General features: G+C 44.4%; 6 protein-coding genes across 7 annotated transcripts; 4 read left to right on the forward strand and 2 right to left on the reverse strand.

Annotated features, from left to right (window-relative positions):
- The first annotated feature begins 1,502 nt into the window (after positions 1 to 1,502).
- On the forward strand, positions 1,503 to 3,898 carry LOC131290374 (RING finger protein 141-like). Its single transcript, XM_058319525.1, has 2 exons — positions 1,503 to 1,953; positions 2,030 to 3,898. The coding sequence occupies exons 1-2, from the start codon at positions 1,796 to 1,798 to the stop codon at positions 2,805 to 2,807; spliced, it is 936 nt and encodes a 311-aa protein (XP_058175508.1). The 5' UTR covers positions 1,503 to 1,795; the 3' UTR covers positions 2,808 to 3,898.
- Positions 3,899 to 4,501: 603 nt separating this feature from the next.
- Positions 4,502 to 6,875, reverse strand: LOC131290438 (protein SPT2 homolog). The gene is made up of 2 exons (XM_058319590.1): positions 6,810 to 6,875; positions 4,502 to 6,633 (listed from the first exon to the last, which is right to left on the reverse strand). Exons 1-2 carry the CDS (start codon positions 6,873 to 6,875, stop codon positions 4,525 to 4,527), a joined length of 2,175 nt encoding a protein of 724 aa, XP_058175573.1. The 3' UTR covers positions 4,502 to 4,524.
- A 1,172-nt stretch (positions 6,876 to 8,047) lies between these two features.
- On the forward strand, positions 8,048 to 9,610 carry LOC131290950 (sin3 histone deacetylase corepressor complex component SDS3-like). The gene is made up of 3 exons (XM_058320141.1): positions 8,048 to 8,343; positions 8,403 to 9,160; positions 9,293 to 9,610. The coding sequence occupies exons 1-3, from the start codon at positions 8,238 to 8,240 to the stop codon at positions 9,554 to 9,556; spliced, it is 1,128 nt and encodes a 375-aa protein (XP_058176124.1). The 5' UTR covers positions 8,048 to 8,237; the 3' UTR covers positions 9,557 to 9,610.
- A 1,518-nt stretch (positions 9,611 to 11,128) lies between these two features.
- LOC131290952 (small ribosomal subunit protein eS10B) lies at positions 11,129 to 12,131 on the reverse strand. 2 transcript variants are annotated; one of them, XM_058320144.1, is made up of 3 exons: positions 12,043 to 12,131; positions 11,271 to 11,715; positions 11,129 to 11,176 (listed from the first exon to the last, which is right to left on the reverse strand). In XM_058320144.1, the coding sequence occupies exons 2-3, from the start codon at positions 11,709 to 11,711 to the stop codon at positions 11,144 to 11,146; spliced, it is 474 nt and encodes a 157-aa protein (XP_058176127.1). In that variant the 5' UTR covers positions 11,712 to 11,715; positions 12,043 to 12,131; the 3' UTR covers positions 11,129 to 11,143. The 2 variants fall into 2 exon arrangements, with proteins under 2 accessions (XP_058176127.1, XP_058176126.1); XM_058320143.1 differs by having other exon boundaries at positions 11,271 to 11,711; positions 12,043 to 12,130.
- A 466-nt stretch (positions 12,132 to 12,597) lies between these two features.
- On the forward strand, positions 12,598 to 13,597 carry LOC131290951 (peroxiredoxin-2). Its single transcript, XM_058320142.1, has 3 exons — positions 12,598 to 12,734; positions 12,804 to 13,000; positions 13,078 to 13,597. The coding sequence occupies exons 1-3, from the start codon at positions 12,702 to 12,704 to the stop codon at positions 13,538 to 13,540; spliced, it is 693 nt and encodes a 230-aa protein (XP_058176125.1). The 5' UTR covers positions 12,598 to 12,701; the 3' UTR covers positions 13,541 to 13,597.
- A 413-nt stretch (positions 13,598 to 14,010) lies between these two features.
- On the forward strand, positions 14,011 to 14,947 carry LOC131290826 (translocator protein). The gene is made up of 2 exons (XM_058320007.1): positions 14,011 to 14,576; positions 14,677 to 14,947. The coding sequence occupies exons 1-2, from the start codon at positions 14,253 to 14,255 to the stop codon at positions 14,881 to 14,883; spliced, it is 531 nt and encodes a 176-aa protein (XP_058175990.1). The 5' UTR covers positions 14,011 to 14,252; the 3' UTR covers positions 14,884 to 14,947.
- Positions 14,948 to 15,742: the final 795 nt, after the last annotated feature.

A 15,742-nucleotide genomic window follows, 5' to 3' on the forward strand; every position in this document is an offset into this window, starting at 1 on the left:
CCTGGTAGCCGCACTCTTGACACACGCGAACTCGTCGTTGTAGGGTTCTGCATCAGTAACACATGTAACATGTAAACAAGCGACAAAAAAGGTTTTCACACGGCACGTAATGCAGCAAAACTATCGGCATATGTGAAATCGCTTTTTTTACACCTCTGCGTTAATGTTACATTCGATAATCCGATCAATTTCACTAAAAAACAAGATCTTGCACACTGCGCGCCTGGTAGCCGCACTTTTGACATACGTCAACACGAACGTAGACAAACAACAGAAAAAGGTTCACACACCGCACGTAATGTAGCAAAACTATCGGCATATATGAACTCGCTTTTTTTACACCTCTGCGTTAATGTTACATTCGATAATCCGATCAATTTCACTAAAAAACAAGATCTTGCACACTGCGCGCCTGGTAGCCGCACTCTTGACACACGCGAACTCGTCGTTGTAGGGCTCTGCATCAGTAACACGTGTAACATGTAAACAAGCGACAAAAAAGGTTTTCACACGGCACGTAATGTAGCAAAACTATCGGCATATGTGAAATCGCTTTTTTTACACCTCTGCTTTATTGTTACATTCGGTAATTCGATCAATTTCACTAAAAAACAAGATCTTGCACACTGCGCGCCTGGTAGCCGCACTCTTGACACACGCGAACTCGTCGTTGTAGGGTTCTGCATCAGTAACACATGTAACATGTAAACAAGCGACAAAAAAGGTTTTCACACGGCACGTAATGTAGCAAAACTATCGGCATATGCGAAATCGCTTTTTTTACACCTCTGCGATATTTTCACATTCGATATTCCGATCAATTTCACTAAAAAACAAGATCTTGCACACTGCGCGCCTGGTAGCTGCACTTTTGACACACGCGAACTCGTCGTTGTAGGGCTCTGCATCAGGAGCACATGGAAGACGCAAATATGCGATAGAAAAAAGGTTTTCACGCCGCACGTAATGCAGATAAACTATCTGCATATGTGAACTAGCTCTTTTACACCTCTGCGTCAGTATCACATTCGGTAACTCGATCAATTTCACTTAGAAAACAACATGATCTTGCACACTGCGCGCCTGGTAGCAACACCTCTGACACGCGCGAATTCGCTGATGGAGGGCTCTGCGTTGGTGACAGCTCAATTGGCTGTTGTAGGGCTTTGCGCTTTCAAGCGGAAGAGATTAACTCAGCAAGTTTAATAAAAAAAGAGGATAATTATCTTCCAAACATCAATGTAAGAGTGATAATATTTTATAGAAATAGGACAAACTAGCGTTGATTCTTTGTGCATTGCGTTGTGACAACGATTTCAGTGACCATACTGTTGGTTATACCAGGCTAAACAATATTAAAACCTGTTGTTGTACAATATCCTATGAAGGCCCGGTCGTTCCCAGTGCACTTCTTGTCGTGTTCAATATCTTCGCAATTACCTCAGTTTCGGCTTCCCATGTACGCAGGCCACTAGTAAACTTTGTAAACACCCGGCAAACTTTGACAACCCGGTACTGCAAACCATCGCTTCAGTTCACCATTTCAATTGGAAAGCTTCAACTGTACAAAATCAGCTGTAACGAATGACAATAGGCCGATTCCTGAAACGCCATTCGCGTACGCAGTGTTTCTGTAGCGGAACAAAGTCAACAACGTTGCTTGTTTTGTTTTTGCACTGTGCATCGTAAGAAACTATCGTGATGAATCATTATGACCAGATAAGTGATTGTGTACGCTAGCAAAGTTGTTCAGTTTGTTGCCAAACAGCATAAACATAACATAACAGCATACAGAATGGGTGGCCAGGCATCGAGCATTTCGCAAAAAATCCTACCAGCCGACACGGTCGACTCGCTGCACTTTGAGATAAAAAAGCAGGTACACATCTTCTCCGAAATAAACAATCTGGCATACGAGGACTTTCAGAAATGCCTCGCGGATTTGAATCGGCTGTAAGTTCAGTGTCAGCGCAAGATGACCGACACTGTGATGAATGGCACTAATTTCCTTCGTTCTGTATCCGGTTAGCTCGCGCAAATGTTTGGACCCTAATGGCAAGCAGCTGGTTTTTGCGGTGAAAAAAGGAACCGACAACTCGATACTATGGAAGCGGACAGTACGCATCGCGTGCGTTAAGATCGATCCCGAGACGCGGAAAATCGACTGCTTCAAGCTGCTTACGTTGCAGCAGTTTCTGCAAGTGTTCCGTACATTCCAGACAAATCTGCACGCGATGGTTACGGTGGAAAGCGCCCGGATCCAAAGTCCCACCGCAAGTCCCTCCAAGGGCGGCAAACCTGTTGCCTCCGACGACGGAGAATCGAGCGCGAGCCCTCGAGAGAAATCCGACCCGAACGTGCGCCCGTCGCCGTCTTCGTCGTCCGCCTCATCCGACTCGTCGCACACAAAGTTCGTGTTTCCAGAGAGTACGACCGCATCGATGCTCATGGCCCAGGTCGACGCGATCACCACGGGCGGCAGCGGGACGGCACGGGAACAGGAAGGTGACGGTTCCACCGATCAGAACGAATGCTGTATCTGTCTCGAGCGGAAGCCGGAAGTTTCGCTACCATGCGCCCACAGCTACTGCATGCCGTGCATCGAGCAGTGGAACATCCACCAGAAAACTTGCCCCATATGCGACGAGGCGCTTGCTAGCACCGACGATACCTGGGTCCTGTCCGAAATGCCCGAAGCGAACGAGGTTAGCGAGGAGATCTGTGCCACGCTGCAGAAGCTGTCGGCCGAGGCCACGGAGGGGGACGAAAGCGATAAAAACTGGCTGCGCCGGATGCTAGATTTGTGATTTCTGCCACATCTGACTTTAGAAGGCAGTGTGTCAAATGTTTTCTCTATCCCAGCAATCCACTAAAGCATTCAATGATTCTATTCGTGCATATGATATTTAGAACCAAAATTTCAAAAAAGAGTTAAATAACGATCTGCGAGTCATAGGACATGTCATGTTACAGCTTGACAAAGTTATATTGCCAAAATTAACGTAAAACATCAGGTATATTGCCAGTCAAACATAAAACATTATACCCAGAGTGCTGCCCATGTTCGTACTGTTATGCAAGAAAGCGAATAATGATTAGCAGTTGATTAGATGTGATTTTATTACAACTATTTTATTCTTCGTTTATAAATGTTTTAATGCATGCACCCAAACTGGTAAAGATGTTGGATATCTTTTCTGTTATAAACTGTTTTACTTTTTTTCTTTAAAAGCGCATTGAGATAGCCCCTTGAAATCAGCTTCCGCCAACCGGGTTTAACAAAACATTTTTTCGCTCGAGTTAAAAATCTCAGTATTTTTTTAGCGCACTATTTGCTTCAGTGGAGAAAATAAAAGTAATAAAGTCGACTATACACTACCAATGAAAAGGAAAAAAAAACATTGAAATCGAATTTAAGTGGGGTTGAATAGATTAATCCAGAATCTTGTTCACTGTAACAGTAAAAAGTAAATTCAACCATCCCGACTAGCCGCGTATGATTACTGTTGGAAGCAATTTTCGCATGCTTTTATTACACTTCAATGTCCAGCTATTTCTCTTCATTTCTCTTCACAGACCGAAAAGCCTTTTAGTTGCTTTTGAGTAGTAAGGTAAAGTTACACAAAACTGTCTTTTACGTTATATCTGAATTCGTTTGATGGAGTTGTGAAACGCTTAAGTTTGCGGACACAAAAGGCTCGCTTTTAATCGTATTACACCTTATCATGATTGCACTGAAGATTGGAGGTGCTTGGTAAACGCTCCAATGGTGTATTCATTTTCTGTGTCTGCTTTATTATGATGCTGCTAGTACAAAACACTATACAGTCGAACAGGAATAAGGTCAACATGTATAAAAATGTCGATTTTGTAGTACAGAGGAAAGTTCGGGCGTATGTTCTGGCAATCGATTAAAGTAAAATAATGCAAAGTAATCCACCCAGCGCAAATCGCGTCACATTGAAAATTATGGTCATAATTCTGGTTGCTGGACCGTGTCCTTTATAATTTAAAGTTATCCTGGCTCGACTGTATAAACTACCCGATTTGATCGTCGTCATGATTGTGCATTAGAATGTCTACCCTGTACACCAAATTCCATGCTTCAATAGAAGTCGAATCTATTCCGTTATTTCATATTATTATCGTAGCACAACTTGGAAGAATAATGCAAACATAAGTTGGCGTAGTAGAAAAAAATTAATGAAAAGCCACAACGGCATAAAAAAATGGAAATACAACGGCAACATTTGTTTTGTTAACAAAATTAATTATTGAAAAAAATAAAGGAATACAAATAGAAACATAACGAGGAAATCGATATTTTTGTTCTACTAAGGCATGGAATTCACTGTACTTTATCGGAGTTCACTGTTCAACTAGTCTTTGTAAAAAATTGCGTTTCGAAAGCTTACAAAAATACAACAATAAATTATGAAGAGATTGGCCAAGGAGGACGCGGGTGGGTTTTCGAGTTAAGCAGCACAAATCCTACCACGCAACACCCCCAGCAGTAGCTAGGTCTTATTTCTTTTTGGCCCCCGTTGCTGGGCCCTTCTTGCCCAGCTTTCGGCGTTTCTCTTCCTCCTCCATGCGCATGTCCTCCAGGTCTTCCATAATACCTATTCTCTTGCTAATGTACTCCTCGCGCATCTGCTGTGCGTACGAGGACTCCATGTTGTAGTCGTCGTCGTCGTAGTATTCATCCCGATACCGCGACTTGTCGTAGCCGAAGATCTCCTTGATCGCGGACGAGTAATCCTCCTCGCAGTCGCCATCATCAATGAAGTCGTCCATTTCGCTATCGTACTCGCTGTCACTATCGATGACGCGCCGCTTCTTGCCGACGGAGGAGGACGATGAGTGGCCCGATGGGCGCGATTGCCCGGTACCGGCGCCGTTTGGTCGCATCGCCGGCCGCTTCAGCGACCGTTGCACATCTGGTGGTGGGAATTGCCGCGTCTGGGTGACCGGTTCCGTTGGTGGTCGCCTGGTGCTTCCGCTGGAAACAGCCGATCGGTTTGCTGTGGTTTTCACCGGATCCTCGCGTTTCACTGCACTTCCTATAGCCCCAGTCGACGAGGAGGAGGATCGGGCATTGGCTGACTGTTTGGGAAGAGTGCTTGCCTTTGCGCCACTGGCCGTTATTGTGCTCGAGACGGAGGAGGAGGTCACTTTGGATGAGGCACTTGTAGATGATGTTTGATGTAGTTTGCTGCGCTGAATATGTCCATTGGACGAGGAAGCACTAGGTTTTGGCGTACTCTTACTCGTGGCCACTGTCGTTGACGATGACGCAACCGGGTGTCGTTCATTCATGCCGGCGTTCCCAGCTAACACTTTAGCAGGAGCACCCGACTGCTGCCTTGGCTTTGAACTTTGTGATGATGATAACGGTGTGTTGCTGGTTCCTCCTGCGGATGCCGGTGGACGGGCTACACTGCTGGTACTTTTTTTGGCCAAGCTTGGATCCGTGCCCGGTTCGGTTCGTTTTTTAATCTTTCCCAAAGTCTGCTGTTGGTCAGTCTGTTTTCCAAGGATAGCCCCAGATCGTGGAACGGCGGAACTGACTGACGATGGCGATGGCTTCGGAGTGGGCACTACACCATTTGACGTCGAAGTCGCTGATTTAGCGGCGGGGGATGCAGTGACACGAGCGGAAGCAGATTCAACACCGCTGGCAGGAGGAATGCCCGGTAGCTTGCCAGCCGCCCGCATCGCTTCGAGCTTAGCAAGCCGCTGCTGCTTCTCCTTCTCCGACAGCTTCGGATCATCCCGGATACGGTCGCGCAGCCGCTTCATTTCGAAAAACGCCATCCGTTCGTCGTGTTCCTTTTTCTCGCGCTTCGTCATCAGTCGTTCGGGTTCCGAACGACGCTTCTCTGGCACCGGATCCGACTCCATCCGGATCGGTTCCTTCTGCTTCTGTTCAGCCAGTTTCAGGAGTGTGGCAAAATCGGGCGGTGGCGGTACTCCACTGCTCTTGCGTATCGGAGCCTTTTTCTTTTCTTCCGCCTTGACACGGGCAGCTTCCGCCTCGCGGCGTTTCTGTTCCTCGACAGGATCGTATGGATCGGGACCGCGTGCGCACCTTCCACCGGCGTCACGCTCGTCGCCGGCCGTCCCACCAATTCGCGACTTTCGGCTACGCGGCCCGTGCTCTTCCTCCGTCTGCCGCACTATCGCATCCTTCACGCGTGCCTTCGTACGTGCCAGGTCCTCTTTCGACATGGTGCGTCGCTCGGCCTCCTTGAACTTCTGCTCCTCCGGATTGCTCTTATACTTATCCATCAGCTGCTGGTAGAACTGCGAGGCCACGTTCGAGGTGTACCCATAGTCGTCCTCGTCCGGTTGCTCTGGCCCGGCCTGCGTTATCGCAGTGGATTGCGCGTCCGTTGCATCGTCCAGGACAGACTTGTTGGCCGATTTGATCACCTTCAGCATCTTTTCGATCTTGCGCTGCGCCTTCACGTCCCGCTTGGCCATCATTTCATCCGCCTTACGTCGAGTTTCGAGTGCTTTTGCGCGTTCCTCCGCTTCCTTTTTAGCTAGAAATTTTTTTATATTCTCCGACAGCTTCTTTTCTTTGTTCTCCTTCTTTGGCGGGGCGAACTTGGTAGAATAGTACCGTCCCTGCGAAAACGGAGAAAGTGGTATATAAAATCGGGTTTAACACAGCTAGTATTTGTACATTTAGAACGAAGACAGCAACAAACTGGTACTAGAGAAAGTTCAAACACACTATCTGACCATGCAGCTTCCTTATGGTGTGCAATTGTTACATCTTGCACGCCCGTTGACTCACTTACCTCGCCATTCTGACCACCATCGCATGTGTTGCGCTTGGCAACGCTCAGTAGTTTTCCAAAATCCATTTCAAGCCTGTACTTCTTGCTTTAACGAATCCGGAACCGAATCGTCCAAGATGAGGACATATGGTCCGCTGCTGCTGCTGCTGCCGGCCCTAGAGTTACGGACCTATCGGTCACACCAGCTAAAGGTACGGTCAGACAACTTCGACTGCCGTCAAGCGCAAGCTGAAATAACGAACCACTGCGCCCGCTGACGAAGAATTAAACTAATGAAGAGATTTACTCGAAGAATGTGAAATATAGAGTGTCGTAGAAACTATGTAAACAAAATGTTAGCAAGCACCAACGAGTAACATGTTGCCAACTTGCTCACTTGCGAATGAAGACTGTGTTCGAAACAACTGGGACAAATGATAGTCTGCTTTGCTGCTGCACGACCTACAATCCGCAACTTGTACAAATGTTCATGTCAGTTCATGTCGCTTGACAGGTTTGTTTGACATAGAATGTTCAAGATTGTACTGTGAATTATAGAAAAGCTCATCTCAGGAATGCGTTTATTGGTACACATTTTACGCCTTTTCTGTTGCAATATGTATTTAAAAAAATATTCACGAGTCGTTTTTGATAAAGTGTTTATTTTAGCGAAAGAAAGTGCGCATAACCTGAGTTGCGAGCAGTGTTCGCGTCGCCATATTCACTTTTTATTGCACGTCACGCGTGTTCGTGTGATGTAAACGCTTCAAGCATCCGTTTGCCAACCATTTGTCAAACTTTTCGACTGTACGGTGAAGTGATGGACGCATATAACAAACGCAGCCGCAAACTAACAAATCTGGAACAAAACAATCTGCGTTTTACGGAAAGCATCCAGCCGGAGGATATCCGGTAAGTTCCTGGAATTCTCTCCGATTAGCGCTTACGTTTCGAAGAAATTTCTTCTGTTTTCGTCGTACTTGGACCGTGCCGAAGGCATCGTTTAGCTTGTCTTATATGAATTTCGGTTGGCATACATCGTAGAGTTTAGCAAGCTGCCCTTTAAAAGCTGCATAGTATTATCCTTTTGGATAGGTGGGCTCACCACCTCGACGGCGTGGGTTCGAATCCCAACCGAGACCGGACCCTCCCCTGTACGAGAGGACTGACTATCCACGTACAACAGGAAAACAAGTCTCGTAAGCCCTTAACGGGCAGGCATGACCAAAGAGGTCGTTACGCCAAGAAGAAGAAGTATTATCCTTTTACGTACTAAACCGGATGCGGTTTGAACGTTTCGCTCCAGCAAATCACGTACTCGGTTGAACAGCAGATGGACGTGCGATAGTTTACCCAACGCAGGCATATCGCACCAGCGTGCCGTTTGACAAAGAATATTTTACCTGATTTACTGTACAAAAGATTAAGCGTTGTGATCGCAGCTAAAACATGTCTTCCAATCAGCGATCGACGCTGGAAGAAGGTCCAGAAGAAAAAACCGAGCACGAATATGAGGCACATCTGTCTGAGGACAATGAATACGACAGTGGGGAAGGTACGTTTTAAAGTGGTTGCTTCATACTTTAAACTGACCATGGATTTTACATTCTTTAGATACGGAAGAGGCTAGCGAGACGGAGTTAGGATCGTCGATGAACCAGCGCACGATGGACGAACGAATGGAGATAAAAGAGCAGATGTACCAGGACAAACTAGCCAACTTGATGCATCAGATGGACCTGTTGAAGATGGGAAAGCACCCCGATTACCTGCGCCGCGTCGAGGCACTAACGGTGGAACTAGAAGACCGTTTGATGCTCAACGAATTGCACCGAGACTACATGCTCCAGTGCGCCGAACGAGATTGTGCGAATGAAATTACGGCAGCCGAAAAGGAGTTTGAGGAAAAGGCAGCGGAGCTTAAGGAGACGTTGATTGCCGACTGGGAGGATCGGAAGAAGATGGTCGAGCAAGAGCATGCCACGATGGAATTGAGTGGCGACTCGATCGATGTTAAGCCAACCGTCACACGAAAATTGCGTCGTCGTCCGAACGAGCCGCTTCCGGTGCCAGAGAAGCGGCGCAAACCGTCCACCAGCCAGCTCGTTTTTTTGCTGGACGAAAAAGAGATCGAACATGATCTAAAGCTCGTACTTCGTGGCAAACCTTCCCATTCCGGGCGTTCGCAGCAGCACGGTATAAACGGAGGTGCTTCGACCAGTAGCGGAGCAGGTCCAAGTGGAATTAATCCTTCCACGTCGGCGCACAGCTCGAGTGGAAACTCTGGCGGTTCGGGTTATGCTAGTGGTCAACCGTGTTCCGATCAGAACGGAGCTTCAACATCAGATGTGTACGCAAGCGGATCTCAAACAGTAAGCAATATTGCGCTGCACTGAAATGCGTTTAATGTGTTACGGTACATTGTTCATGTAATTGAATGCTTTTCTTTCCTTATCTTCCAGAACCAAAGTTCCCATACACAGCCATCCAGCTCTCGAACACAGTCGCCTTCATCCTTGCAGCAGCAGCAGCAACCTTTGAGTGAGACACGCATCGAGGATGGTAAGCTGTGGTATGAACGCCGTTGGTTTCACCGTGGTCAACCAGTATATGTCGAAGGAAAAGACATTTCTCGATTCTCGGGGAATATATCAGCGATTGGCGTCGATGGCATTTGCGTGAAGAAAACATCAGACGGCCAAAAGGTGCGCATCTTTCTTTCTCACCTACGCCGAGGAAAAGTTTCCATCAAGCGACGTGCCAACTAATTTAACGTGCAGCATAGCGTAGCTCTTGTCAGCATATTATTCTCAACTCTATCGAGCATTTTAGTTAACACTTTAACGGCCGGACAATTTACGGTGTCGCAACGCTTTGCGACTGGAGCGTTTGCACTAGTTCCTCCGTATCTGGCCGACCTGTTCGATTCTTTTCAATCTTTATTAGTATTTACATACGAACAGCAACGCGCCCTGTGAAATTTGTTTACTTTCCATTTGATATTTGCTTATATCCAGTGGTCTGTGGTGCGTGTCGGGAGACAGCGTTGACAGCACACCAAAATGATGTGATCGGATGTAAACTGAAACGGAGCCATTACATCTATAGATGTACCCGGCCGTCAGAGTGTTAATAAATTTCCTTATTTCCAATTCTAGCATTCAACATTACTATATTTAATTTGAACAAATTGATATGATGAAATAGTTAAATAACCGTTTAAAGTAGGGCTCTTCTTTTTATCATTCTTATGGCACACTCAAGTTCTCATCGACCTCTTTGAATCGTTAATTTCTTCCCAATCAAAAGACGAATCATCATTACAACAAGACAATGAATTAAAGTCATGTTTATAAAAAACTTATTGAATTAATCAATTGACAAATGCACAGTCCGAAAATATATACATCAACATCGTTTCTGGCAATAAGGCTCAGTTCAAATTCATTTTTTCATGTACGACCAAACTCTACGAACCGTTGGTTTGAAAATTCAACGATGTCCGATTCTAGCTTGCTACTATTATATATTAGATATATTAGAGCATGTACGATTATACGTTCTTCGCAGATTTTCATGAAACGTTAACTAGTTGAAAAAAGTGTTTGCGTAGAAACCTTTATCCTTTGCTGAAGGGTGTAACCCCTGTTGCTCTCAGGCTCTGTAAATTGGATAAATTGTTTAGTAATTTCATCCTAATCCGCGAATGAATCTCGCCATAACAATACATCGAATAAAAGGTATTAGAGACAAAATATCGCTTTTAACTCAATGGAGCAATATTGGAGACATCTACAAAGGAAAATTGAGTGAACTTTTGGAAAATTATACTTTTAACTGTTATGATATTCTATAACAAATCAGTTTGTTTCGTAAAAACATCGTGAAATCACCCTTGATAACAAGGTTTTGGTTTAGCTCTGAATAATCTATGTTCATACTTATCCATACAATCCATACAAATACGAACCATTCATTTGTTGAGCTTGATACTTTTAAATAGAAGCCGTACAGTTCTGATGGACAATAGTTTGATTGAAGAAATAAGGTTGAAGGGAGATCGATCGCCTGTAATTGATATGTCCGAACTACTCGAGCAGCTGCCGCATTCGCTTTCCGAACCAATCTTGCCAAAACGGTGTTTCATGTCGAGACCACGCAAGCATACTACAAATCACTCAGTAGGTTAATTGATAGCGATAAGTCTATCGCTCAATTTACACTTTATTTAGCTCCATTAAGCAGAACCGCCTGCTCACCACTTCACGATGCATGTATTTCAATGCACCAAAAAAAAGCCGTCACGTCCGACGTCGAAAATATATCGTCACCAAAAACGTAGAATTTAAACAAATTTACAGGCGACTACCGCGACCGAAACCGCCACGCTGAAAAGATAAAAATCAAAAAGTTTAGTTTTCTACAGTAAAATACTACAAATAGATTACTCAAACAGATCAAACTGAGGAACTGATCACTTACGAATTCAAGATCGCCTGCTCCAGCGCCGACATCTCCCTTCTTGTCGCCTGGACCAGCCTGCTGCATACGACGGTAAGCCTGTCGGTCCTCTCCGCTCTTGGGTCCATCCGGACGCGGTCCAGCCTGTGTGCGGGCACGCTGTGGCTCCGAGCGGGCAGCGCGCTTCAAGGTGGAGGGCACAATCTCCGAAGGAAGGTGCAGGTACGCACGAAGATATTCAATACCCTCGTTGGTAAGGTACCAATAGTAGTGGCGCCAGGCGAACTGCTCCTTCACGAAGTTCTTGGACTTCAGCGATTGCATCGTCTTGATGACATGGAGGTTGGGAATGGTCTCCAGTTCGGGATGCTTTGGGGCATAGAAATCCTTCTGTGCTACCAGCACTCCTTCCTTGAAGAGGTACTCGTAGATGGCGACTCGGTGTGCTTTGGGCATGAACATCTTTCTTGATGTAGGTTGTATCCGTATCGGTGCACGTGAAAAACAGGTAAAGAACAAAATATCACAATTAATCACTTTGGCATCGGTAAAGTCGCGCCTAATTATACGAACAATCGAAAATGTAGGTAAGGGTTGGTGCAAACATTACATGCCGCGTTCGTAAGGCAACGCATAGCAGACTACATTTTCAATCGGATTTTTCAACAGATTCACTCGTCACAGGCGCTAAAATCACCGTTCATTCACGAATCACTGTTACCAGGAAACCATTGGTATGAATAGTGCACGTTTTGTCGCCTTTTCCCGTACATTTTAAACAATTTTCTATTACCTTGGATAGAGAATGTCACGACAGCTCGCTACAATTGCCGGAAGAGAAAGAACGACGGCACGGCATCAACTAGCAAACTTTGACAGCCTTCAACACGGATGAGTCTATGATACGCGCTTCATACAACACGTTTCCGGTAAGTTTGACGTTTGCAATAAGGAGAATTATATACATCTTGGCGTTGATCTTCTTTATCCAGTTTTAATGAATTTATTGGATTATTGAAAAACAGGAATATAAAATAAACCTTCTCCAACCACCAGTAAAAATAATGATTTTTGCAAATGCATTCCATCTCAACTTTCAAATCGAGCCAATTGACAGATCAGCACATTGAAATTGATCAATCGTATGATTCAACTTGAAAATCTTCATTAAACAAACTGAACAAATAAGCTCATCAAAGTATAATGTATGTTGAATATAAATAAATGCTCTAAAAGTGTTATCGACAGTATGTTTTTACACGAATCTACGTAACTACAGGAAATGAAGTTTGTACTTGTCAAACTCAAGAAATGTGACGATCCAACCTTTTGAAATAGTTCTTCGCCCCGGTAGCCTTGGTCATGATCTAAATATTCTCTGTCCGTACGAATCGTCCGCAGCAGAGAAAAGTGAATTGAAATACTCTGATCTCGTCCTAAAAACAACACAAAATGTCGTTCATATCCCGTAACCTCATCCAAGCTGTAAGTATCAATATTAGCAATGTTATGCGCATAATATACAACGCTTGACACGATTTGTTTTCATCGCAGTGCCTGCGGGTTTCTTCCGGAGTCGGCTTCCGGCAATCTAGTCTGATGCATACGAGCCGGGTCTTGGCTGCAGCTCAGGTTCAAAAGCCAGCACCATCGTTCAAAGGGACTGCTGTTATCAACAACGATTTTCGTGAAATTAAGCTGGAGGACTACCGTGGAAAATATTTGGTCCTTTTCTTTTACCCGTTAGATTTGTACGCATCGTAAACATATCGGTAAAAGGTGTGGATGTTTTATAATTTACCTGTTTTCCTATTTTTGTCATCAACAGCACGTTTGTCTGTCCTACCGAGATTATTGCATTTAGTGATCGTATCCAAGATTTTAAAGCACTGAACACGGAAGTTGTGGGTGTTTCGGTAGATTCACACTTCTCGCATCTTGCATGGGTTAACACGCCACGGAAGGCAGGCGGGCTTGGTAAGCTGGAATATCCGTTGCTGGCAGACCTCACGAAGAAAATATCGGCCGATTACGGCGTGCTGCTGGAGGAGGGTATATCCCTACGCGGTTTATTCATCATCGACCCAAACGGCGTTGTGCGTCAGATAACGATTAACGATTTGCCGGTCGGACGGTCAGTTGACGAAACCATAAGATTGATCAAAGCATTCCAGTTTGTTGAAAAGCACGGAGAAGTGTGTCCGGCCAACTGGGAACCGAACGCAAATGCCGCCACAATCAAACCAAATCCGAAAGAGTCGCGCGAATATTTTGAAAAACAAAATAAATAGATTTTGTTGAGATGTATTTGCACAATACGAAATACAGGTGATTAAAAGCGGAGTCTCGAACACTTATTTTGTTTGTTCAGATAGTGTAAGACATCTATCTACTTCTCCCTGCTTTTGTTACGTAATTTCCATTTCATAGGTTTAGTTGGTGCCTAACTGTGTGGATACAGTCATAATTGATAGATTGCTTTGTAAACGCTATTTTTCTATTTCATTTAATTACCTTTACGAAATTATCAACTACTCAAATCATAAGCTGCTCCTACATACTAGCCATGGAACAAATTGCTTAGGTAGATTCACGCTCATGAAACACTATTCGCTAAGATTATTTATTTTGTTTTATTTTCGTACCTTCTGAATATGCTCGTTATAGATGACCATTTCTAATTCAATTCCCAACCACTGGTTAATTATTGACATTACCAATTTTGTTGTCCGCCCGTTTCAAGAGCTGTGCCTGTACCACACACACAGCTGCATAAAATAACGCAACATTCGTCATCCCGGTACGCGGTTGTGAAATAGTCGAGTCATAATCGTCAAACTGCAAAGTAACTTTCGGCAAGATAACGAGACTAATCTTAAGAGGAGTACACACATCCGCTTTATTTATTTTCTTCGTACCATTTGATTTTATCGCGCCGGGAAAAGTTACCTCTCAGTCAAGTCGCCACAAGCAGACAGTCAGTTGTTTAGCGAACGAACTAAAATGCAGAAGTCGGAGATAGTGAAAGTAGCTGGTGCAGTTGTACTACCTCAGCTTGGTGGTTTTGTTAATGGCTATCTAACCAAAACGCAAATCGATGGTTGGTACAGAAATCTCAATTTTCCCTCGTTCCGACCACCGAACTGGGTATTTGGACCTGTTTGGACATCCTTGTACGCTGGCATGGGCTATGCCTCGTACTTGGTCTGGAAAACTGGTGGCGGCTTCGATGGAGCGGCGAGAGGACCACTGATCCTGTACGGCACGCAGCTGGCATTAAACTGGGCCTGGACGCCGATATTTTTCGGCATGCATCAACTCAAATGGGTACGCCAACATTCGCATAAACTGATATCTGTCTTACCCCTAGTTAATCAAACAATTAACCATTATCTTTTTCCATTATTTTTCATTGAATCGTCCATAGAGCGTTGTTGAGATACTTGCACTAACTGGATCTGTGGCTGCTACCGGCGTGGCTTTCTATCAGGTTAACAAACTGGCAGGATACCTCTTTGTTCCCTACTTTGCCTGGTGTGCATTTGCCAGCGTGTTGAATTACAGCATTTATAAATTAAATCCCCCTAAAGAATCCACTGCGACGATTGAGGAAGTGCACGAAAAGAGCAACTAATCTTTACAAGTTTGACCTTTTGGTGGGAGATTTTTAAATTGGAGTATTATGACTACCCTTTCAATAAAATGCGAACGAAAATTTCATTGAGCAGTGGGTTTACGGCAATAATTACAACCAATCGATACAGTGGTAGAAATATAAATTCCGACAATAGTACTTCATCAAGATATCTGACAAAATAGAATAGAACCAAATAAATTATTACCCTGGTTGGAGCAGATCCAGAACCATTTGTTTAACAACTTACTGGCAATCAAACTGAACTGCATGAATTTGGCGATACGTGCTTAGAACTTATGAGGTCGGACAACCTTTTCCGGATCGAATAATTTTGAGTCGTTCAGAAAATCTACGGCTGTGTGGTAGGTTGGCATAAAACCAACGTTTTGTGCCTTGATGATCTGCATAATCCCGTAATATGCTTTCCATACAGACGACCAATGTACAGGCTCTGGAATTGGGATAGGGAGATGGTTGGTCATTTTTATAGCACGGATTGATATCAATCAACACAATCAACATATGTTATACTTACACAATATAGACTGCATTTTCTCCTTTGCGAACGGATTTTCTTTGAGCTCTATCGGTGTATCATTATCAAGGCTGTACATTCTGTATGTTGTTCAAAAAACCGGCGATTGAATGCGTTTAACCGTGTTTAAGTAAACTAGAACGATCGGAAGCATTTGTTAGGTTGATTTTGATCGTATGATGTTTCTAGTTTTCTTGGTACCCGCAACAGCAGCCCTTAGCTGGTTAGTATCGTAGCAATCATTTTGTGGTGGTTGAGATTACGCTTTCTCAAGGAATTCCGGCGATTCCCAATTTATTTCGGCCGTTTTTTCCAAAAATA

This window comes from Anopheles ziemanni, chromosome X (assembly GCF_943734765.1).
Source record: "Anopheles ziemanni chromosome X, idAnoZiCoDA_A2_x.2, whole genome shotgun sequence".
Classification (NCBI taxonomy): Eukaryota; Metazoa; Arthropoda; class Insecta; order Diptera; family Culicidae; genus Anopheles; species Anopheles ziemanni.